This window comes from Phyllobates terribilis, unplaced genomic scaffold (genome assembly GCF_046119375.1).
Source record: "Phyllobates terribilis strain yellow unplaced genomic scaffold, ASM4611937v1 Scaffold_11__3_contigs__length_659146591, whole genome shotgun sequence".
Classification (NCBI taxonomy): domain Eukaryota; kingdom Metazoa; phylum Chordata; class Amphibia; order Anura; family Dendrobatidae; genus Phyllobates; species Phyllobates terribilis.
The window spans coordinates 133201703-133225794 of record NW_027362771.1 but is presented as its reverse complement, the minus strand read 5'-3'; the positions used below and the strand labels follow the sequence as shown (position 1 = coordinate 133225794).

The window sequence follows — 24092 nt, the reverse complement described above, 5'->3', positions numbered from 1 at the left end:
CTCACCTAATATAGATACAGGAGTGTTGTTACATTGCACTTTTTTCATGTGGTTTTAAATGTTTTTACATTGTTTGGCTTGATTGTTTGCTGGCTTTCAAAATAAAAAATGTATTTTTTATTAATTAATTTACAAGGCGTGCACTACTCATACGTATTGATCTTTCTCCTTTTTCCCTAGGACATGCGTTTTTTTTGACAATGGCCAAATATATTTTAGTGCTACACAGCAGACTAAAGACATTGAGAATTTTTTTTAAAGGGAATCTATCACCAGGTTTTTGCTAGCTAATCTGAGAGCAGCAAGACGTAGGGGCAGAGACCCTGATTGCAGTGACATACCACTTACTGGGCTGCTTGGTGTATTTTTGATAAAGTCACTGTTTTAGCAGCAGGAGATTATCATTAGAGGACTAGTAAACCTGCTGCCACATAGTCCAACCTTGACCCCAACACTAACTGGCAGTTTTTCTGGCTATGGACAGTGTACACAGAAAGCCACCAATCAGTGGTGTGGATGGGGTTATACAGAACTCAGCATTCAGAGAACTGCTAGATCTGCAGCAGATAAAGTGATTTTATCAAAACTGCAGCAACCAGAAAAGTAAGTGATACATCGCTGGAATCAGAGTCTTTGCCCCTACATCATGCTGCTCTCAGTTGTGGTAGCAAAACCTGGTTTACAGAGTCCCTTTAACTAACATGTTAGCAGTGCATGTGTGTTCCTTTGAGTAGTTTGAATACAGTATTACATTATTAGTCACAATTGGATGCAAATTAATAAAAAGTACACCCTAATTGACAGGGTATTACTTGATGTTTACCTGAAAATGATAATTCATATTGCCCATTTTCTTAACCTTTGTAACCTGTTTGCAGATGGACAATGTGCTGATGTTGTCTTAACATTGGCACTGTAAGTAGTGATTGACAACGAATCTGGATTTAGTACATTTTAATGCAGTAAATTTGTATTCCTGTACCATTCAGACTACAAAGCATATGAAGAATTGAATAGCTAATATTTCTTGTTACAACCATGAACCAATATGACTTGACTGTTAATCCAAGATACAGAGGTTACATTAATATTTATTACATTTTCTGTTCAATTTTCTTACCCATCATGTTATATAAGCTTTGTGGTGCAAATTGCCTTGGCATTTTCAGTATTGCTTCTTTATACACAGAGAGTGCATCCTAGAGATAAAAAATATATATATTTTATGCAGTAATATTTATGCACAAACAATATTCATGTAACAGCAAAGATAATATAAGTTAAGTTATCTACTGGTCTTTAATCATTATACAGTGCATTGTGAAAGTATTTGGCCCCCTTGAACTTTTCTACCTTTTGCCACATTTCTGGCTTCAAACATAAAGATATAAAATTCTAATGTTTTTGGGAAGAATCAACAACAAGTGGGACACAATCGTGAAGTGGAATGAAATTTATTGGATATTTTAAACTTTTTTAACAAATTAAAAGCTGAAAAGTGGGGCGTGCAATATTATTCGGCCCCCTTGAGTTAATACTTTGTAGCGCCACCTTTTGCTGTGATTACAGCTGCAAGTCGCTTGGGGTATGTTTCTATCAGTTTTGTACATCGAGAGGCTGAAATTCTTGCAAATTCTTCCTTGCAAAACAGCTCGAGCTCATTGAGGTTGGATGGAGGGCGTTTGTGAACAGCAGTTTTCAGCTCTTTCCACAGATTCTCGATTGGATTCAGGCTTGGACTTTGACTTGGCCATTCTAACACCTGGATACATTTATTTTTGAACCATTCCATCGTAGATTTCGCTTTATGTTTGGGATCATTGTCTTGTTGGAAGATAAATCTCCGCCCAGTCTCAGGTCTTTTGCAGACTCCAACAGGTTTCTTCCATAATGGTCCAGTATTTGGCTCCGTCCATCTTCCCATCAATTTTAACCATCTTCTCTGTCCCTGCTGAAGAAAAGCAGGCCCAAACCATGATGCTGCCACCACCATGTTTGACAGTGGGGATGGTGTTTAGAGGGTGATGAGCTGTGTCGCTTTTACGCCAAACATATCGTTTTGCATTGTGGGTAAAAAGTTCGATTTTGGTTTCATCTGACCAGAGCACCTTATTCCACATGTTTGGTGTGTCTCCCAGGTGGCTTGTGGCAAACTTCAAACAAGACTTTTTATGGGTATCTCTGAGAAATGGCTTTCTTCTTGCCACTCTTCCATAAAGGCCAGATTTGTGCAGAGTACGACTGATTGTTGTCCTATGGAGAGACTCTCTCACCTCAGCTGTAGATCTCTGCAGTTCATCCAGAGTGATCATGGGCCTTTTGGCTGCATCTCTGATCACTCTTCTCCTTGTTCGAGATGAAAGTTTAGAGGGATGGCCAGGTCTTGGTAGATTTTCAGTGGTCTGATACTCCTTCCATTTCAATATGATCGCTTGCACAGTGCTCCTTGAGATGTTTAAAACTTGTGAAATCATTTTGTATCCAAATCCAGCTTTAAACTTCGGCACAACAGTATCTCGGACCTGCCTAGTGTGTTCCTTGGTCTTCATGATGCTCTCCGCACTTGAAACAGAACCCTGAGACTATCACAGAGCAGGTGCATTTATACGGAGACTTGATTACACACAGGTGGATTCTATTTATCATTACCAGTCATTTAGGACAACATTGGATCATTCAGAGATCCTCACTGAACTTCTGGAGTGAGTTTGCTGCACTGAAAGTAAAGGGGCCGAATAATACTGCACGCCCCACTTTTCAGTTTTTAATGTTTTAAAAAAAGTTTAATATCTCCAATAAATTTCGTTCCACTTCACGATTGTGTCCCACTTGTTGTTGATTCTTCCCCCAAAAATTAGAATTTTATATCTTTATGTTTGAAGCCAGAAATGTGGCAAAAGGTAGAAAAGTTCAAGGGGGCCAAATACTTTCACAATGCACTGTATATCATATATACAATAGAAAAAAAAAAAATCAGTAGATGAGTGAATCTGTCCTTGACCAAATCAGCACTGACCATATTTTTCGGACTATAAGACGCACTGGACCATAAGACGCACCCAGGTTTTAGAGGTGGAAAATAGTGGGAAAAAAACTTTTGAAGCATTCTGCCAATGGATTGCAACAGCTGATGCATGCTGCCTGTGGATCAGGCAGAATGTATCAGACACTGGATCTTCGACGTAAGGCTGATGTGGTATGTTTCAATCTGGGGTCTGAAATGCTGTGGCGGCGGAAAACATACCGTACTTTGGCTTCTCCTCTGATGCTGTCAATGACTGACTGGTCTCTAACTGTACACACACGCAGGAAGAAACGCTGAAAAACAAACATGGCTGAAGTCATACAGCCAGTATGCTGCCCTATCCACTGGCGGCTTGTATCATGTACTGGCTGTATGACTTCAGCCAAGTATGGCATGTCCTCTTTAAGATCCCACAGGTATTGTAGTTGCCTTTGAGGGGCACTATAAGTCCCAGCATATCCTGCAGCTCTTACGCCATGCTGGGAGTTATAGCTCACCACACGTTTGTCATGTGGTTGCTCCGAGGAGGACTATAACTCCCAGCAATTCCTTCAGCTGTTATTGCATGCTGGTAGTTATAGTTCATCACAGGAGTGGTACAATGTTTAATGATATGTGCTTTTTCACTTTACTTTTTTATTTTACATCTACGTTATAATGCTTGCCTCTTATTCTGGACCCACAATAGGCAGGGAGTGGGGCCACACTGACCGGGGGCTGCGGCAGCAGAGGCGGCTGGGGCTGTGGAGGGAGCTGTGACAGCGGAGGCGGCTTGGGCTGCGGCAGCGGAGGGGGCTGGGGCTGTGGTAGCAGAGGCGGAGAGAGCCGGGGCTGCAGAGGGGGCTGTGGCAGCGGAGGCGGCTGTGGCAGCGAAGGCGGCTGGGGCTGTGGCGGCGGAGGGGGCTGGGGCTGTGGCAGAAAAGGGGGCTGGGGCAGCGATGGAGCGGTGTTACCCAGTAACGAGTGGCGGCAGCAGCATGTTTGTGGGCGCAGCCATAAATTCACTATGGCCGCACTAGACATCAGGAGGTGGGCGGTCTCTCATCCAGATCACTCGCTGCAGTGACGTTACATAGAGGCAGGGCCGGTGATGACTGCGCACTGTGCTGTTCTGTGTTACCCAGGCCCTGCCTCTTAGTAACGTCACTGCAGCGAGTGATCTGGACGAGGGACCGTCCACCACCTTATGTCTAGCGCGGCCATAGTGAATTCATGGCTGCGCCCACAAATATGCTGCTGCCGCCGCTCGTTACTGGGTAACACCGTTCCATCGCCGCCCCAGCTGCCACAGCCCCCTCTGCTGCTGCAGCCCCAGCCGCCCCCACATCACAAAACGGTACATTCGGACCATAAGACGCACCCCCATTTCCACCCATAATTTGGGGGGAAAAAAGTGCGTCTTATGGTCCGAAAAATACAGTATCTATAAAGATTCAGATACATTTGGCAATAATAAATTATTATATTGCTTACATTTTTACTTATTTTGTAGAATCTTAAAGGGTAACTATAATTTCAAGCAACGTTTCAGAACAAGCTGTTATGTATGTGTACAAGAGGAATAATACTCTTTTTGACTTATATGATTTGTATCCTGTATTATTTCCATTTGCAGGCTCTATCTGTAATTTGCAATCGACTCTGAGCTAGTGGGAGGAAACTAGTTGTTATGATCTCTCCCATGCACAGCACAACACACATACAGGAATTCCTACTCTTCATTCCTTAGTTTGAATACAGACATAAGCAGCAGAGGACTGGATGAGATTATACAGCGATACTGAGCTACATAGCTGAGATTCAAGCTGTGGGTGAGGTAGAAGACTTGTTACAAGGCTCAGTACAAACGTTTTATGCTTGCTTTCTTACTCTGATTATCACTCCTCATTCTCCATTCTATCTCCATAGAGTATAAAAAAGGTGTAACCTGGCATTCAAAGAGTCCCGGCACTCACGTAATGTTGGATTAGTTATTTTATTCAATCAACAAGGAAATCCAATAGGACGCGTTTCAGCCCATGCAAGGCTTTCATCAATAATGTTGTTAGAACATTGTTGATAAAAGCCAGGGATGAGCAGAAACGCATCCTATTGGATTTCCTTATTGATTGAGTAAAAGAACGAGTGACGGGACTCTTTGAAATTTGCAATTATATTACTCCACGAGTACCACCTTCACATATGGAGTGCCGATCCATTTGTGAATTTTATATTTTAACTTGACATTCAGTCTTGATCAAGATGGACATGAGCAGTTTTTTTCAGAGTGAATAGGAAGTACAGGATGTTAGGGAAGGGGATTTGTCCAACAAAATTTCTTAAAATTGCCTGTACTATTGACTTAAGCAAAATTTGTTGAAAGTACAGTTGTCATTTAAGGACAATTAACAATCCTTTAATTCTTCGTAGCAAGGTCTCTAAATTCTATTTACAGTATAGCCATTTTCAAACGAACATAGTTTCTCCGGGCAATAAGTACTGAGTTAGTTGGTTAATCTATTACAGTACGCAGTGGAAAAGCCACCAAATTATTGACAAAATTAAAACAGAAGAGAAATTTGCCAACAGTGTTTGTCAGTCTAGAGGAAAACTCTTTAAAATTTAGTTATTTATGATGTAGACATCTACTTCTCCATTATTTATTAAAAGGAAGTTAATACTGTCAGTAACTGGGCTCCAGCCCAGTTCATGCTTATTAATAAACCTGATAGCTCTCATTATACTTGCACCACTTCAATTTAGTACACCGCAGAGAGTACCTGCATGAATCTGTGCCAATGCTGCTGTGATCACAGGATTTTACTAGCTGGCAAGATACCTCTATAGATACAATTTCTAGTTTTGTTAAAACTACTCCTACTTTGCATCATAATGAATGGGGCATGCAATATGTGACGCTAATCGAGTACTAATGTTTTGAATACAAAGCGAAACCGTCGTTTTAATTTTTATTTTGCTTCTATTTCAGCCATAACTGATCTCTCATTTTCAGAATTCCCAATTTACGGGTAAAATCTATGTCAATATGAAGGGGGTAAAGGAGGGAGAAGCTCTGCCTCTACCTCCTCCCTCTCCCCTATACATACAATCTTATTGGTAGTAACTGTCATCTCATATCTCATAAATGTAACAATCTGTCTTCAACATAGGTTTTACCAGGGAATTTAGAATATTGATAATGATCAATCAATCCAGAAAGAGGAAAAAAGCAGATTTCTCTGATAAAATATATTACAAAGTTTCTTATTTTCATGTGTACTATTGATTTACAGTGGGTACGGAAAGTATTTAGACCCCTTTACATTTTTCACTCTTTGTTTCATTGCAGCCATTTGGTAAATTCTAAAAAGTTCATTTTTTTCTTATTAAAGTACACTCTGCACCCCATCTTGACTGAAAAAAAACAGAAATGTAGAAATTTTTGCAAATTTATTAAAAAAGAAAAACTGAAATATCACATGGTCATAAGTATTCAGACCCTTTGCTCAGTATTGAGTAGAAGCACCCTTTTGAGCTAGTACAGCCATGAGTCTTCTTGGGAATGATGCAACAAGTTTTTCACACCTGGATTTGGGGATCCTCTGCCATTCTTCCCTGCAGATCCTCTCCAGTTCCATCAGGTTGGATGGTGAACGTTGGTGGACAGCCATTTTCAGGTCTCTCCAGAGATGCTCAATTGGGTTTAGGTCGGGGCTCTGGCAGGGCCAGTCAACAGTGATCACAGAGATGTTCTGAAGCCACTCCTTTGTTATTTTAGCTGTGTGCTTAGGGTCGTTGTCTTGTTGGAAGGTGAACCTTCGACCAAGTCTGAGGTCCAGAGCACTCTGGAAGAGGTTTACATCCAGGATATCTCTGTACTTGGCCGCATTCATGTTTCCTTCAATTGCAACCAGTCGTCCTGTCCCTGCAGCGGAAAAACACCACCATAGCATGATGCTGCCACCACCATGTTTCACTGTTGGGATTCTATTGGGCGGGTGATGAGCAGTGCCTGGTTTTCTCCACACATACCGCTTAGAATTATCACCAAAAAGTTCTATCTTTGTCTCACCAGAGAATCTTATTTCTCATAGTCTGGGAGTCCTTCTTGTGTTTTTGAGCTAACTCTATGCGGGCTTTCATATGTATTGAACTGAGGAGAGGCTTCCGTCGGGCCACTCTGCCATAAAGGCCCAACTGGTGGAGGGCTGCAGTGATAGTGGACTTTGTGGAACTTTCTCCCATCTCCCTCCTGCATCTCTGGAGCTCAGCCACAGTGATCTTGGGGTTCTTCTTTACCTCTCTCACCAAGGCTCTTCTCCCACGATTGCTCGGTTTGGCTGGACAGACAGGTCTAGGAAGACTTCTGGTGATCCCAAACTTCTTCCATTTAAGGATTATGGAGGCCACTGTGCTCTTAGGAACCTTGAGTAATGCAGAAATTCTTTTATTACCTTGGCCAGATCTGTGCCTTGTCACAATTCTGTCTCTGAGCTCCTTGGGCAGTTCCTTTGAGCTCATGATTCTCATTTGGTCTGACATGCACTGTGAGCTGTGAGGTCTTATATAGACAGGTGTGTGCCTTTCCAAATCAAGACCTATCAGTTTAATTAAACACAGCTGGACTCCAATGAAGGAGTAGAACCATCTCAAGGAGGATCACAAGGAAATGGACAGCATGTGACTTAAATATGAGTGTCTGAGCAAAGTGTCAGAATACTTATGACCATGTGATATTTCAGTTTTTCTTTTTTAATAAATTTGCAAAAATTTCTACATTTCTGTTCTTTTTTAGTCAAGATGGGGCGCAGAGTGTACATTAATGAGAAAAAAAAGAACTTTTTCGAATTTACCAAATGGCTGCAGTGAAACAGAGTGAAAAATTTAAAGGGGTCTGAATACTTTCCGTACCCACTGTATGAGATAAAAATTAAAACGACTGGTACTATATAAAGTTATGTATTGACGTACATATCCAGAGAAGATTTTAAGTGAATCAATGGAGTAATGTTTAAATCATGAACAATTTTCAACTGATGAAACATTGTACCAGTAAAAATAAAGAACATGAAATCCAGTGTATTTAGACCATAGAATTACGTCTCCAAGCTCATATACAGTAGCAATATCATCTATTCTCCACAAAAAAACATCAGTCATAACAAACATGCAGTAATTAATGGATTTTTTTTTGCCATTGATTAAAAAAATCATAATATTTAAAAAAAAATGGAATCCAAATAATTAGGAGGATAGCGTGAAAAGATCCATGAAGTGCTTTGTGATTCATAACGCTATCTGTAGGAGCAGAGTAACAGATCTCAGGGTCTTCGTTAATTCTAATAGATTGACTATTTAGAGAAGTTTTATCTGCATTTCTACTTACTCATGGGACCATTCAAAAACACCACTATTGCACTAACTATACACAGTACATAGCCATTTCTCAGTACTATCCGTCTTGTAGATATTTCATAAGAAGTGTTCATGAGACAATTATGCACAGCTCCTAAAGGGTACAGTGACAGGTTAACACTTTTTGTAAAATATGGCCTATTAAAAGGAGTTAACTTATCTAGTAATCTCTGTATTGTAAATGGTATACCTTGTAGCAAATGAATAAAATGAAATACAAAATTTGTTAAACACTGGTATAAAAATACAGTATAAAAAATGTAGATCAGGAAACACTGTATTTAATTTTATGTTTTTCTCATTGGAGCTAATTTATTCACTTACTGTGATTGAGGTAATTGGAGCTTTCACTGATTAAATTTGCAAATATTTTAATTAGATCCCTAGTCTAAAAACTACAAGATTTGGATCATTTTCACTTATAATTACACTACATTATGTGAATTAGATATTTAAGGTGTGAATAAAAACTTAAAGTTTCCCCTGCGCTAATCTTATTTATAATCGGTGCTGTGCACGCTTATCTCCATCTTAAATGGAGCTGCAGTGCACATGCTCGACCACAGGTTAATTCAAGCAGGGGACTTGGGAGGTCCCTCTTCACTTACACTAATCAAACATTTACCAGCTATCTCCTCTGCTCAAACAGGCTAGCATCTGGCAAGCAGGTTAGCATCTGGCAAGCAGGTTAGCATCTGGCAAGCAGGTTAGCATCTGGCAAACAGGTTAGCATCTGGCAAACAGGTTAGCATCTGGCAAACAGGTTAGCAACTGGCAAACAGGTTAGCAACTGGCAAACAGGTTAGCAACTGGCAAACAGGTTAGCAACTGGCAAACAGGTTAGCATCTGGCAAGCAGGTTAGCATCTGGCAAGCAGGTTAGCATCTGGCAAGCAGGTTAGCATCTGGCAAACAGGTTAGCAACTGGCAAACAAGCACTCAAAGGGTCAACACAACTGATATATTATTTTCCTCTTTGAGGTCATGGGTAGGGTTACAGCAGCAAAAAAATATATTTTCTTATTTTAAGATTAAATGTAAAAGTACAATATTTACAAATGTTACAAAAATAATGTCACAAAGGAAAAAATAGTTCTAGACATAAAACGGAATAAGATAAAGATTAAGAAATGGAAAGAGATCCTGCGAAGGAGAACCGCTGAAGTTTGGACAATACTGCAATCCTGGTTGCATCTCATGTGTCTGACCTTGGGGCTGTGGATTGAGATTTGTAAGGGTCCCATCTGGATCATCCACACACACTCATTCTCCAGTCAAAGAAGGAAGTTCATTATATGCAAAAGTACACAGTCGCAACTACCACCCATGCATCTTTTCATGGTCAAAACTTTAAAAATTATACTGGTGTCCATGTATTGCCTTCATTTGCAATTAACAATTTTTATCTGGTGGGGGGGGGGGGGGGGATAAGAATTTTTGTTGGAACCCACTTTGAGAAAAAGTCAATGGAAACTCACCTCATACTGTCCTTGTTCATGGTACAACTTCCCCAGATTATAAAGGCAACTGGTCACTGAACTCTTATGAGCATTTGGATCTTTTAAGTTTTCATCTGGGATTTCTGAGCATTTCAAGAAAGTCCTTCTGGCTTCTTCCGTTCGTCCCTGATTCATAAGAATTATACCTGTATTCAAGTAGGCCGCTACAAAAGATAATTAGAAGTAAATATTAGACTATGTATATAAACTGGAAGAATAAAAAAACACAAAACAAAATATTCCAGTGGTACACTAGAGGGCTTAAATTTAATTGATGACTGCGTCCTGCCAATGATTTTATTTCATAAATTTAGGGACCACCATGGGCGATCAGTAGTTCAGCCTACATGCTTTTTAAAAGCTTTCATCTCTCCACACACTGCCAATTAGGATGCCAGTTGTGATGATGGTTTTGTGGTGAGGTTTTAGCCCTTCATCTTATTTCAAAAAAAGACTGAGATGATAATGATATACAGATGTGACCAGGGAAGATAAAATGCAAATTCATTACTCACATGCCAGTGTAGGCCTGCTACCAATTGCTAACTTGTAGTAGTGAAGGGCCTCTGCAAACTTGCTGTTTTCTTGGAGCAATAAGCCTCTGGGAGAAATACAGACTGATTTTAGTTTAATTATTTCAAAGTATGCAGTATACGCACATAAATAGGGTTATAAATGCAGAATTTGTATTTCTATCATAATGATTAAGTCATGAATAAATTCAACCATAGACACTACAGCTTAGTTTAAGAAAGAAATTGTAACATACCTGGCGGCGTCCTTGCATGGTGGTCCATCTCCCACTGTGCAAGAGGGCGCACTTGATCTCCTGTCCAGAATGTCTCTCTGGCTTCCCTCCATGCTGTCTGTTTGTGTCTGTTTCTGCTGCTTAAGGGCGGCACCCGATCACTTCCTGCCTTTTGTGCCTGCTGTGGGTCACACCCCTTGTGCGTCCTCAGCCTATTGCTGTCTGTCACTTGGTATATAGCTCAGCAGCTCCCTTCTATCCCGGCCTGAGCATAGTGTTTCCTTCAGTGTGTGCTTGCACTCTGAAGGTGCCAGGTCCCGTCTCTTGTCTCCTGCTTTTTGTATCAGTTCCCGTGTCTGAACTGAGTCCTGTATGTCTCCTGCTTTGCGGTATCAGCTCCCGTGTCTGAACTGTGTCCTGTATGTCTCCTGCTTTGCGGTATCAGCTCCCGTGTCTGAACTGAGTCCTGTATGTCTCCTGCTTTGCGGTTTCAGCTCCCGTGTCTGAACTGAGTCCTGTATGTCTCCTGCTTTGCGGTATCAGCTCCTGTGTCTGAACTGTGTCCTTTTTGTGTTCTCTGGTCTGTCCTGTCTGAACACGCTCCTTGCCTGTTCGTTCCGCCTTCTAGTGGCCGATTTCCTAGACCCGCTCCTGCGTCTGGTCTGTCCTGTCTGAACACGCTCCTTGCCTGTTCGTTCCGCCTCTCTGGGGGCCGTATTCCCAGACCCGCTCCTGTATCCCTGTGCAGTGTCGGTCTCCTCCGTACACTCAGTTCCAGTCTGAACTCTCTCCTGTCCTTTACCTGTTTTGCCTCTATGTCCGTTCCCTTCCTTTTTCTGCAGAGTCTGAACTCGTACCTAACTCCTGCTTGTTGTCTCTGCAAGTACTGTGTGAGTATCTGGCTCTGTCTTTCCCTTCCTGTCTGTTCCGTGTGAACAGAGCCCTGTCCTCCCTGCTCAGCCTTGTCTGCACTCTAGCTGTGCTTGCCTGTAACCCTCTGCCTGTATTGTTCCTGAGTCCCGGTGTGTACTGGGTCCTATCCCGCCTGTGTTCCTACCTGCTAGTGCCTCCCTGTCTGCACTCTAGCTGTGCTTGCCTTTACCCCCCTGCCTGCATACCCGCCTGCCTGCATACCAGTCGTGCCTGCCTATACCCACCAGTCTGTGTGCCAGCCTACCAGCCTGTTCCTGTATTCCCCTGTGTGGGTCAACAGCCGTGTCCGGGGTCTGTCCTGGAGTAGCACCTGGTCCCTCTGCTCGGTTCCTCCTTGGTGCACTGGCGTCGTATGCCGTCGTGCGACCCTGGTCGGATCGGGTGAATACTTAGTCACGCCCCTCCAGGCATTCACTCTCCGGCACGGTCCAGTGGAATCACTACAATCACACGCACACGCCGCTTAGCCCGGGCGTGTGCATAACAGCATGCTCAGGCCATGGTTCCCGTTGAGCCCCACGGCCTTCGCTCTTTGAGAAGTTTTTCCAGCGAATACATGCATTAAAATAAAATAAATAATTTTTTTTTTCCCCCTTTAGCTGAGTTCCAGGCGAGTTACGCACCCGTCCAGATGGATCTATCAGCCCTCGTTCCTGCGGATCCGCCACGTTACTATGGGGATCCAAGACAGTGTCGTGCATTTGTGGAGCAGTGCATGCTACACTTTAAGGCCTACCCTCTCTATTTTCCTTCCGATTGGGCTAAAGTGGCCTTTATGATTGACTACCTAGCGGGTGATGCCTTGAAATGGGTCACTCCCCTATGGGAAACATGGGATCCTGTCATCCTTGACCTGCAGGCCTTCCTGGTGGCCTTTCGTATGGTCTTCGAGGACCCTAACTCTGAAGCCCCTGCTGAAGCTTCACTTCCCAATATCCCGGAGCAGCCCCGACGGGTAATGTGTGTGGGTAGCGCAATAGTCCTCCAGCCCAATGAGACTACTGCCCACCCAGAATCCTCACAGGGTGACTATGCTTTCCGGAATACTTCTCTCAACCTCAAGAGGCAGTCCAGACGTGCTAGACTTAGAGGCAAGCCGTCACGCCAGGGTCTGTCCTCCCTGAGACCTCCTGACCCCAACCTTGAAGTCCCTACTGAAGCTTCATCTCCCTGTATCCCGGAGAAACCCCAATGGGTAATGTGCGTGGGTAGTGCACCAGTTCTCCTGGCTGAAGAGACTTCTGCCCATCCAGACTCCACACAGGAGAACTTCCTGCACCCGGCATCAGATGCTTCTTTCTCTTTAACCGGTGTGCATGTCCAAGGATGCTCCAAAGCTGTGGTTACCTCAGAGTCTGTGCACCTCTACTACCTGGCGGAGGATCCCCTGTTGCCTCCTGAACCCTCCGGGATACCACTCGATGACAAATGGAGAGAGACTTCTCTACACCCGGTACTCAATACTTTGTCCGCTTCGTCCTGTGAGCCTGACAATGGGTACCCCAAAGTGGTAGTTACCTCCGAGTCTCTACACCCCTCCGACCAGGCGGAGGACCTCCAGTTGTCTCCTGAACCCTTCGGGGTGCTACCTGGTAGCGAAAGGACAGAGACTCTCCTATACTCTGTACCTGATACCTCGCTCGCTTCGTCCAGTGAGTCCAACTTAGTGTACTCCGAAGCAGAGGTTACTCCTGAGTCTCTACACCCCTCCGACCAGGCGGAGGACCTCCAGTTGTGTTCAGAATCCTTCGGGGTGCCACCTGGTGGTGAATGGACAGAGACTTTCCTATATCCTGGATCTGATACCTCGCTTGCTTCGTCCAGTGAGTCCGACCTAGTGTACTCTGAAGCAGAGGTTACCCGTGAGTCTCTACACCCCTCTGACCAGGCGGAGGACCGCCAGCTGTCTCCAGAACCCTTCGGGGTGCCACCTGGTGGTGAATGGACAGAGACTTTCCTATACTCGGTACCCGATACCTCGCCTGCTTCCTCCAGTGAGTCCGACCTAGTGTACTCTGAAGCAGTTGTTTTCTCTGAGCCTCTGCACTCTTCTGACCCGGCGGAGGACCTCCAGTTGTTTCCTGAATCCTCCGGGATATCACCAGATAACAAAGAGACAGTGACTTTTCCTCATTATGTACCTGATAACCCGTCTATTTCTTCCTGTGAGCTTGACAAGATGTACCTCGAAGCAGAGATTACCCTTAAGTCTCTGTCCCCCTCCAACCCAGTGAACGACTGGCCCTCGAATTCCCTGCGGAAGATTCTGGCAGGCCTGAAGAAGAGGGGGCGTAAGGGGGGAGGTACTGTAACATACCTGGCGGCGTCCTTGCATGGTGGTCCATCTCCCACTGTGCAAGAGGGCGCACTTGATCTCCTGTCCAGAATGTCTCTCTGGCTTCCCTCCATGCTGTCTGTTTGTGTCTGTTTCTGCTGCTTAAGGGCGGCGCCCGATCACTTCCTGCCTTTTGTGCCTGCTGTGGGTCACACCCCTTGTGCGTCCTCAGCCTATTGCTGTCTGTCACTTGGTATATAGCTCAGCAGCTCCCTTCTATCCCGGCCTGAGCATAGTGTTTCCTTCAGTGTGTGCTTGCACTCTGAAGGTGCCAGGTCCCGTCTCTTGTCTCCTGCTTTTTGTATCAGTTCCCGTGTCTGAACTGAGTCCTGTATGTCTCCTGCTTTGCGGTATCAGCTCCCGTGTCTGAACTGTGTCCTGTATGTATCCTGCTTTGCGGTATCAGCTCCCGTGTCTGAACTGAGTCCTGTATGTCTCCTGCTTTGCGGTTTCAGCTCCCGTGTCTGAACTGAGTCCTGTATGTCTCCTGCTTTGCGGTATCAGCTCCTGTGTCTGAACTGTGTCCTTTTTGTGTTCTCTGGTCTGTCCTGTCTGAACACGCTCCTTGCCTGTTCGTTCCGCCTTCTAGTGGCCGATTTCCTAGACCCGCTCCTGCGTCTGGTCTGTCCTGTCTGAACACGCTCCTTGCCTGTTCGTTCCGCCTCTCTGGGGGCCGTATTCCCAGACCCGCTCCTGTATCCCTGTGCAGTGTCGGTCTCCTCCGTACACTCAGTTCCAGTCTGAACTCTCTCCTGTCCTTTACCTGTTTTGCCTCTATGTCCGTTCCCTTCCTTTTTCTGCAGAGTCTGAACTCGTACCTAACTCCTGCTTGTTGTCTCTGCAAGTACTGTGTGAGTATCTGGCTCTGTCTTTCCCTTCCTGTCTGTTCCGTGTGAACAGAGCCCTGTCCTCCCTGCTCAGCCTTGTCTGCACTCTAGCTGTGCTTGCCTGTAACCCTCTGCCTGTATTGTTCCTGAGTCCCGGTGTGTACTGGGTCCTATCCCGCCTGTGTTCCTACCTGCTAGTGCCTCCCTGTCTGCACTCTAGCTGTGCTTGCCTTTACCCCCCTGCCTGCATACCCGCCTGCCTGCATACCAGTCATGCCTGCCTATACCCACCAGTCTGTGTGCCAGCCTACCAGCCTGTTCCTGTATTCCCCTGTGTGGGTCAACAGCCGTGTCCGGGGTCTGTCCTGGAGTAGCACCTGGTCCCTCTGCTCGGTTCCTCCTTGGTGCACTGGCGTCGTATGCCGTCGTGCGACCCTGGTCGGATCGGGTGAATACTTAGTCACGCCCCTCCAGGCATTCACTCTCCGGCACGGTCCAGTGGAATCACTACAATCACACGCACACGCCGCTTAGCCCGGGCGTGTGCATAACAGAAATCATGACAGAAGTCGATGGAGACTATTACAAGTCAATGGGATCTGTCAAGCACTGTTAATGTCATTCATGTCATGAATTTGTCACAGTTTGCGTTTCATTTTTTAGCTACTAGTACAGAAGACAAAACCTGAATTCATAATGCAAATGTGAACTTGACCTAATTTACAGCCTTGTGTCCAGTTCTAATGATGTGTCAGCGCCAATCCTTATCATGATTCTGAGGAAACTGATAGGTTGACTTGTTTTAGATGAATTTTTCTGCGTTTTGTGACTTGGAAGGTTTGTAACCAGTAATGGCAAGGGTCAGAGAAAGCAGATCTGTTCAGCAGGAGCACAGTGCTCCACAAGGCTCCTGCTTGCTGGGAGGAGTGCTCTTATTTGATTGACAGCTGAGAACAGTGGCCTGAACTGTGTACGCCTTTAATGATGGTAGGTGAGACAGCTGTACCTTTGAAGCATCAGAGGAGCACGGTTACACTAAAAGCTGGTCGGAATAGGAACTACCAATCCACTTCTAAAACTTAACATGGACAAGACAGAATTCATCATCTTTCCACCATCTCATTCAACCATCCCAACTGACCTACCTATCAAAGTCAATGGCTGCCCACTCTCCCTAGTCCCTCAAGCTCCCTGCCTCGGGGTAACCCTGGACTCGGAACTCTCCTTCAAACCACATATCCAAGCCCTTTCCACTTCCTGCCGACTCCAACTCAAAAATATCTCCCGGATCCGCACATTCCTAAACCATGAATCTGCAAAAACACTAGTGCACGTCCTCATCATCTCCCGCCTTGACTACTGCAACCTCCTGCTCTGTGGCCTCCCCTCTAACACTCTCGCACCCCTCCAATCTATCCTAAACTCTGCTGCTCGACTAATTCACCTGTCCCCCCGCTATTCCCCAGCCTCTCCTCTCTGGCTCCCCATTGCTCAGAGACTCCAGTTCAAAACCCTACCCATGGCATGCAAAGCCATTCACAACCTGTCTCCTCCATATATCTCTGACCTAGTCTCCCGTTACATACCCGCACGCAACCTCCGATCCTCACAAGATCTCCTGCTCTACTCCCCTCTTATCTCCTCCTCCCATAACCGTATACAAGATTTCTCCCATGCATCCCCCCTACTCTGGAACTCTCTACCCCAACGTATCAGACTCTCGCCTACCGTGGAAACCTTCAAAAGGAACCTGAAGACCCACCTTTTCCGACAAGCCTACAACCTGCAGTAACCACCGCTCCACCATACCGCTGCACGACCAGCTCTACCCTCACCTACTGTATCCTCACCCCTCCCTTGTAGATTGTGAGCCCTCGCGGGCAGGGTCCTCGCTCCTCCTGTACCAGTCGCTGTCACATTGTGTTCAAGATTATTGTAATTGTTCTTGTATTATACCCCTTTTTCACATGTAAAGCGCCATGGAATAAATGGCGCTATAATAATGAATAATAATAATAATAATCCATTCCAGACAGCTTCAGCGCAGTCCTTACAAACTCTATAGAAAGAGCTTGTAAGGACTACTCAAATTAAGCCTCCACTGCTGGAGTGTAGTGGTGGCCAGTTTCCTAGTAGTAAACAATAAAACTAAAATCAATTAAGGAAGAACAGAGAAGAATTTTACTAACAAATAAATTGAAAAGTTGCTTGTTTTCACAAGCACTTTGCAATTTTAACCATTAACAAACTTGAGACTACCCCAGGAATTACATTAGTGACGGGGCACTAAATATTTAAGGGCTGTGAAAATAAGAAACGCTTTCGGTCGCTATCAACCGACCAACATTTATAATTATTTTTTCTCATTTATTATCTTTCCATTTGTACAAATTCCACAGTAATGGATTAATTAGGTAACTGGCAATGTATGTGTGTTGATTTCTTAAATGTGTGAAGGATTGTGTGAATGTAAATGTGTGAAGCACACTGTACGGAGCTGAAATACACATTTAGGATATAAAAATAAATGTAAAGGATATTTTGAGCTTGCATGGTTAAAAATTACTAACAACATTCTCTTTGATTTCAGGATTTAACTATTTTGAATTTCACGTGGCCCTGAAAATTAGGCAAGAGGTACCAGCTAGCTTCAGTATAAAATACATTTCTCCATGTAACAGAATGCAGTAATAAATCCTAAGCATGTGGGCATTTCATTTCTATTATTGAAAAGGTTATAACAAACAATTGCGCTTTGCTTTATTGCTAGACATCTCTTCCTAGAAATCTTTACCATCGATAAAGAGCATTCCTTTTTTTATGTGGGACCAGACTCCATACAGTGTTATACCACATAATAAGAGGGAGCTTATGAAATATTTCCTAATGTAATCCACATGCATTCTATTGAATGTATTGTACTGGGAATGACTATGGCAGTCAAGCAAAAATTATGACTTGACCAAAGAAAATTTAATTGCTTTGACATTACAGTTACACATTTCATAAAAAAATGAAAAAAATATATCTTTGAAGATATAGAGAAAGCAATAGTATATAATGTATGTGTGTCTACGTACTGAGAATTGTATTGGTTGCTCCATAGTGGCTTAAAAGACAAGCACCGACAACATGATCTACAGCAGGCTGTCATTAGATCTGTTTATCTTGGAATTTTTTTGTAATCCCAGCTGAATCAGGTCTCATTGGGATGTTCATTTTACGTAGCAGAACAAGGCAAAACCAGATTTCTATCTCGTCAGAAACTAAACTCTACATGACTTGAAATAAAACATCCCACAAACCTCTTCATACGTTACCAACACTTTTTTCTCCACATTATAAATCTATATTGAATGCTTGACGCTTATGTTTGCAAATAATTAAAGGGAATCTGTCAGCAGTTCTTGTTACATAACCTTAGAGCAGCATAATGTAGTGGCAAAGACCCTGATTCCAGAGATGTGTCACTTACTGGGCTGCTTGGTGTAGTTTTGATAGAATCCTTGTTTGTCTGATGTAGAAGAGCTAAGACTTTTGGGCTGTGTATAACCTCTCCCACACCACTGATTGGCCGCTTTCTGTGTACACTGTGCAATGTCAGCAAGCTGCCAATCAGTGGTGGGGGCAGGGTTACACAGATTAGCCTGACTGCCTGGCACGTGAGCTGTAGTCCAGCTAATAAAATACTGATTGTATTGAAACTACAACACACAGACTAACAAGTGACACATCCCTGGAATCAGGCTCTTCTGCCCTATATTATGATGCTCTCCGAATAAATAGCAAAAACCTTCTGACAGATTCCCTTTAAAGAGAACCTGTAACTTGATTCATGCAGCCCATAGCACGGGCAGCATAAATCAGAACCTGGTTGTATGGTTGCAGGTACACGTTTCTTTGAAGCGATCAGGCGTTTCACAGAACATATAGTAACAATCGGTGGCAGTTTTTGGCGAGGACTAGACTCAGCTCTGCCTATGTTCTATCTACATTTCATATTACATAAATATACCGGCCTGCATCCGTGTACTACTTTCTAACATGTCAAGTATTTTATTATATTCGGACAGAAAGCTAATTTTAAATTCTTCTCCATTCCTGCTACCATAGAGCAGTGCATTGTGGGAGCCCAGATGATGTACAGCCGTTTGACCATTTGCAGAATGCAATTCCAAGAAGAAAACAGCTAAATATTTACTTAATTTGGGAATAAATTGTGAAGACTGTATGAAGCTAAGAATTAGTATGAAATAAGTTATAGAAAGGATTTTAATACTTTTCTGAGACTCGGTACGTGTACATGACACTTTGGGTCCAGGAGTACAAAGCGGGCAACAGGAATGACTGCAGTAAATCACTAAATTTCCAAAACAATACTACATTTCAAATTTCCAATACAATGCAATACTAGAGCACTGCAGTGTGTTGTACAAGCAACCAAAGGGATAAAAAAATATAAACATTAAATATAAAAAAGAAATTACACCCTAAATTAATTGCCTTAATTTTACAATAAAGGGGGGTGTGTTCATTAGAACAACTCATAAAATCCTTTCTGCAATTTAAGAATTAATACATTGGTAATACCGCTTTGAAAAGTCCATCTCTAATGTAATACACCATACTTTTTTGACCCATTTCATCAGTATATTTAGGTCACTAATGTTCACCTGTTTATTATCTGTAACTTTTTTTAATTTTTAAAATTGAAAAAAAAAAGGCCCAAATATATCAAATTTTAAATAACCCCGTTTTACCACTGTCCCTATTAAACAAAAAACATTTGTTATCACTACATCTGTAAAAGTCCACAATTTGAAAATATAACATTATAATAAAATGCCTTATTGAAAGAAAAAAAAGAAGACAGAATTGCCCTTTTTCAGTCACCTTGCCGCCACAAAAAATAGAATAATTGATCAAAAGATCACATGTACATCAAAACAATGCCAATGAAAAACTACTGCTTGACTAGCAAAAAAAAAAAAACACCACAAGACTCTCACAGTTGAACCAAAGAAAAAAATCAAAAAGATATTGGTGTCAGAATATGTTGGCTTAAAAAAACTACAGTAATTCAATTTTGATTTGATTCATGTGATAAAAGCAGTAATCACATTGACTTGCAGTACACAGTAACTAAATAAATTGACCTGGAATATTGATCATCATAAAAACAAAACCCTAGTTACAACATTTCACCCCACAAATATTTTCATTGCGGTTTTCTGCACATAGCCTGGGAAATTAAAGAACGCCTGTCTCCATGAAAATGCTTTATAGAGCAGACTGATATATAGTTTTGTGAGAAAAGATTCAGTGAAATCTGTTTTCATCATTTAAACCTCGGCTGTATTGGAGATTTTCAGTCCAGTGGGCGGTCCTATCAGTGATTGACAGCTATCTCTACATGTGCACTTATACAAAGAAAGCTGCCAATCACTGATAGGAGCGCCCACTGGACCCAAAATCTCAGAAAGAGTAGAGATTTAGATGAATAAAATACAAATTATGCTGAATCTTTTCTCACAAAACTATATATCAATCTGCTCAGCTCACCCTTCTCTGTACCATGATGTCTGCAGATTGGACTGCATTTTCATAGTCACAGGTTCCCTTTAAATGATGGAATTTAAAACATGTCCCACAAAAAAAAAACCCCGCGTATGGTTATGCTGATGGAAAAATAGGAAAAATAAAGTTGATTATTGCAAAAAGGCGAGTGTATTGGAAAACAGCAGCATTATATACTCCAAGTGGAGGCACAATGTCTGTTTGTGTCATTCAGAGTCGTCATCACTATACAGGTAAATACTTGATTTATTTTATACAGTATGTAATGTATAGGTTAATTATGGTGGGTAGCACAACACTGGGCAGAATATGAAGTTCTTGTCTGGTTGGCAATAAACTTCAAGATATAAATTTGTGCAAAGCAAGGAAGTAGAAAAAAATGTTGGCTTCTAATAATTCTTATTAACTGATTGTTAGACTACCACCAAGGACATATGATATATATCATTACTTTAAATGTCTGCTGTGACCAACACATAATGGTATAAATCGTCACTAATAGAGTAAGAGGAAAAGTTTTACTTCTTGGTTTTGAATCTCTTCAAGGGAAGGAAAGTTGTAAGCGACATCAGGAAGAAAGGTTAGCTGGGGAGTGGCATGCAGAAAAGCCCACTTAGACTGGCCAATGGGCAACACATTCATAGGACTGCTCATTCCCAAAATAGACTGACTGAAAAATTATTTTAGGGCTAGTTTCATACTGTTGTGAAGCACAAACCGTTCTTGCATTGGTAGACCTGGCCTGACTGCTGGTTCCCAGCACGGAGCTAAACGCTTGATATACACCTATGAAGCAGTTACCTCAGGTCAGAAAACCCAGCAAAAGTGCGAAAACCGTCCCAAACCCCTTCCAGAGAAGGAATGGTCTAACAACAACCTCATTTTGTAAAGTATTTCAGGTGCATAAAGGAAGGTTGCTAAGGATACATTATTCTTAACATTTGGACACCTTACTGATCTACAGTCATCAATGAGGGAAGTTGCTGGTGTGCACAATTAAAAGGGTTATCTCACAAGAGATCTTTAAGCATATCAGTAGGACAGACTATAAATGACTGGTATGTGCATGTCCCACCTCTGGGACGTGTATTTATGTCCAGAGCTTCCAATACCCAGCTCTGCCCAGTGTACTACAAGCAGTAAGTGGAGCGGTAGCGATCCATGCACCTACTCTCTTCATTCATTGCTATAGTTCTGAATACACACAACTCCCACACAACTGTCACTTCTCCACTCATTAGTAGTTGAACTCAATGCGAAATGGAGAATTTCCATTCTGGAGATAAGTGTGGTTCCCAGAGATGGGACCTGAATTTATCAAACATTTAATGTATATCCTATTGGTATCTCATAAATATCTCACGAGTCAACCTCTTTAGAGGGTTTTACAGGCACAGAGATAATTAAAGCATTGTAATGGTTGTCAAAAATTAAATGGAACCTGTCACCCTCTAAACTCCATTTACCTTCAGATATAGGCTTTATCTGCAAATAAATAGCATTATAATGCTTCTCTTACTTTCAGAAAGTAAGTCTACCAGTAGAAAATTAACTTATTTCCTCCGGTAGCCGCCGGCTTTCAGTCAGGGGTGTGCATGGAGTGACTTCAAGTCATCGCTAGAGATGAGCGTTGTTCTACTCGAACTGTTCGCCAATCTCAAATTCGAGCTGTTTTGGGCGGTGTTCGAGCCGTTCGGCGAACACGAACAATTTGAGAAAAATTCGGCTGTTCGAGGTTATGTTCGATAACTGTTCGTGCACCAAAATCATAACTGGATTTTTTCTCAGTAATGATGAAAATTAATGTTAATACGCAGTTTGAGTGTACAGCGGGGTGGGGGGAGGGGCAGGGGATGGATCTCTGCAGGAACAAAGAAGATCTCCATTTTTTTTTCTCTTTCCCGCATTTGCAGTGGGGAGGTGCAATCTGTCAGCCTATCAGCAGCGCACACACGGAGCGAAGTGCTTTTTTCACACAAGCAAGGGCATGTGTCATTGGCAGTGTATGTCACATGTCCTTGCCCTATAAGACCAAGCCATTTTCCCCGTCGCCACCATTTTCTCACTGCTGCAGCTGCGTGTTAGACGGCACCGCTGTTGCTGTGTGCGCTATACCTTGTTAATTTCAAGCCAATTTTCGCACAAATCTACAGATAGCTTGGGAGTAGGGAATAGTTGTGATTGCAGTCCTTTTAAGGACTAGGTTACAGCATTTCCTACGACTTTTATCAGGCAGGTCTGTGCTCTTAAATAGATAGATTGTGGGAGTAAAGACTAATTGTAATTGGAGTCCTTTTCAGGACTAGGTTACATCAGTTCCTATCAGTTTTTGCCAGGCAGGTCTGTGCCAGTGCTGTGCAAGTTTTTTTCACAGCATTTGGCTGAATCTAGCAAAGCTAATCCTTTTTGGCCTATTGCAGAGTGTGTTAGTCAGTGGAGTAGCCTATCTGTGTTGCAAGATATACCACCCGTGTATAGAATACCAATTTTTTTACTGCACCTAGTGAAGTAAAATCTTTTGGGCATAGCATCATTCTATTAGTCCATCTATACTGACCCCCATCAGGTTGCAAATTGAATATAATTTTTTTCTGCATCTAGCTCTGAAAAAATATTGGGCTTCTAGCTATGTGTGGGACTTGTTCTATTAATCCATCTATACAGACCTCCATCAGGTTGCAAACTGAATATATTTTTTTCTGCATCTACCTCTGAAAAAATATTGGGCTTCTAGCTGTGTGTGGGACTTGTTCTATTAATCCATCTATACAGACCTCCATCAGGTTGCAAACTGAATATATTTTTTTCTGCATCTACCTCTGAAAAAATATTGGGCTTCTAGCTGTGTGTGGGACTTGTTCTATTAATCCATCTATACAGAACTCCATCAGGTTGCAAACTGAATATATTTTTTTCTGCATCTACCTCTGAAAAAATATTGGGCTTCTAGCTGTGTGTGGGACTTGTTCTATTAATCCATCTATACAGACCTCCATCAGGTTGCAAATTGAATATAATTTTTTTCTGCATCTAACCCAGCCAATAGTTTTGGCCTAATACCACAGTTTGGCCACTCAGCTCTGCTCGGTTCCCATCCATTGTTTTTTTGTGCAAACAACTCCAGAGTTGTGAATTAGTTAACCACCAAAATGAGTGGAAAAAGGCCTGCTGCTGGTGGAAAGGGGAATAGGCGTGTTGGGAAGGGGAAAAAAGGTTGTGTCCGTGGGGTAGGTGTTAAAGCAACAGTAACAACTGCAGAAGAAAGACCATCTTCCAGCCAAACTAAAATGTCTACTTCTTTTAGCGGACAATGTGATAAGATCCCTTTCTTACGGCCACGCCAATCGCTACAAATTCCAGATGAGGCACAAAAACAGCAGGTGCTTCAACGGATATCAAGTGCTCCTTTAAGTGGGCTCTCCTCCACATCAACTTCAACATCACAAATACTCCAGTCCTCAAAGGTGTCACCCCAATCGCACTTGCTTCCTCACAGCTCCCAAATCTCCAGCTGCCCGTCTGAGTATGAGGTAGAACAGATGATTGAGTCGGCAGAGCTGTTTACTCATACTATAGCCTGGGAATCAGAGGTCGACTCCAGCGCTTCTGTGAATCCAGACGAGGAAATGATCTGCACTGATGCCCAGAATCTTTATGAGTCGGATCCAGGACCAGACGCAGAAGGTTCTGACCATAATGTAGACCCTCATTCCCAAACTGTAACTCCTGTTGGTGGAGACAATGAGGAAGACGAT

General features: G+C 42.9%; 1 protein-coding gene across 1 annotated transcript in view; it reads right to left on the bottom strand.

The window, feature by feature from the left end:
- Positions 1-24092, bottom strand: part of TMTC2 (transmembrane O-mannosyltransferase targeting cadherins 2) — a 370418-nt gene that overhangs the window by 125533 nt on the left and 220793 nt on the right. Inside the window, exons 5-7 of the mRNA XM_073651619.1 lie at positions 10433-10518; positions 9897-10081; positions 1121-1199 (exon numbers count right to left, since the gene is read on the bottom strand). Of these exons, the coding sequence (XP_073507720.1) occupies positions 1121-1199; positions 9897-10081; positions 10433-10518 (350 nt within the window). The remainder of the gene's footprint in view (positions 1-1120; positions 1200-9896; positions 10082-10432; positions 10519-24092) is intronic.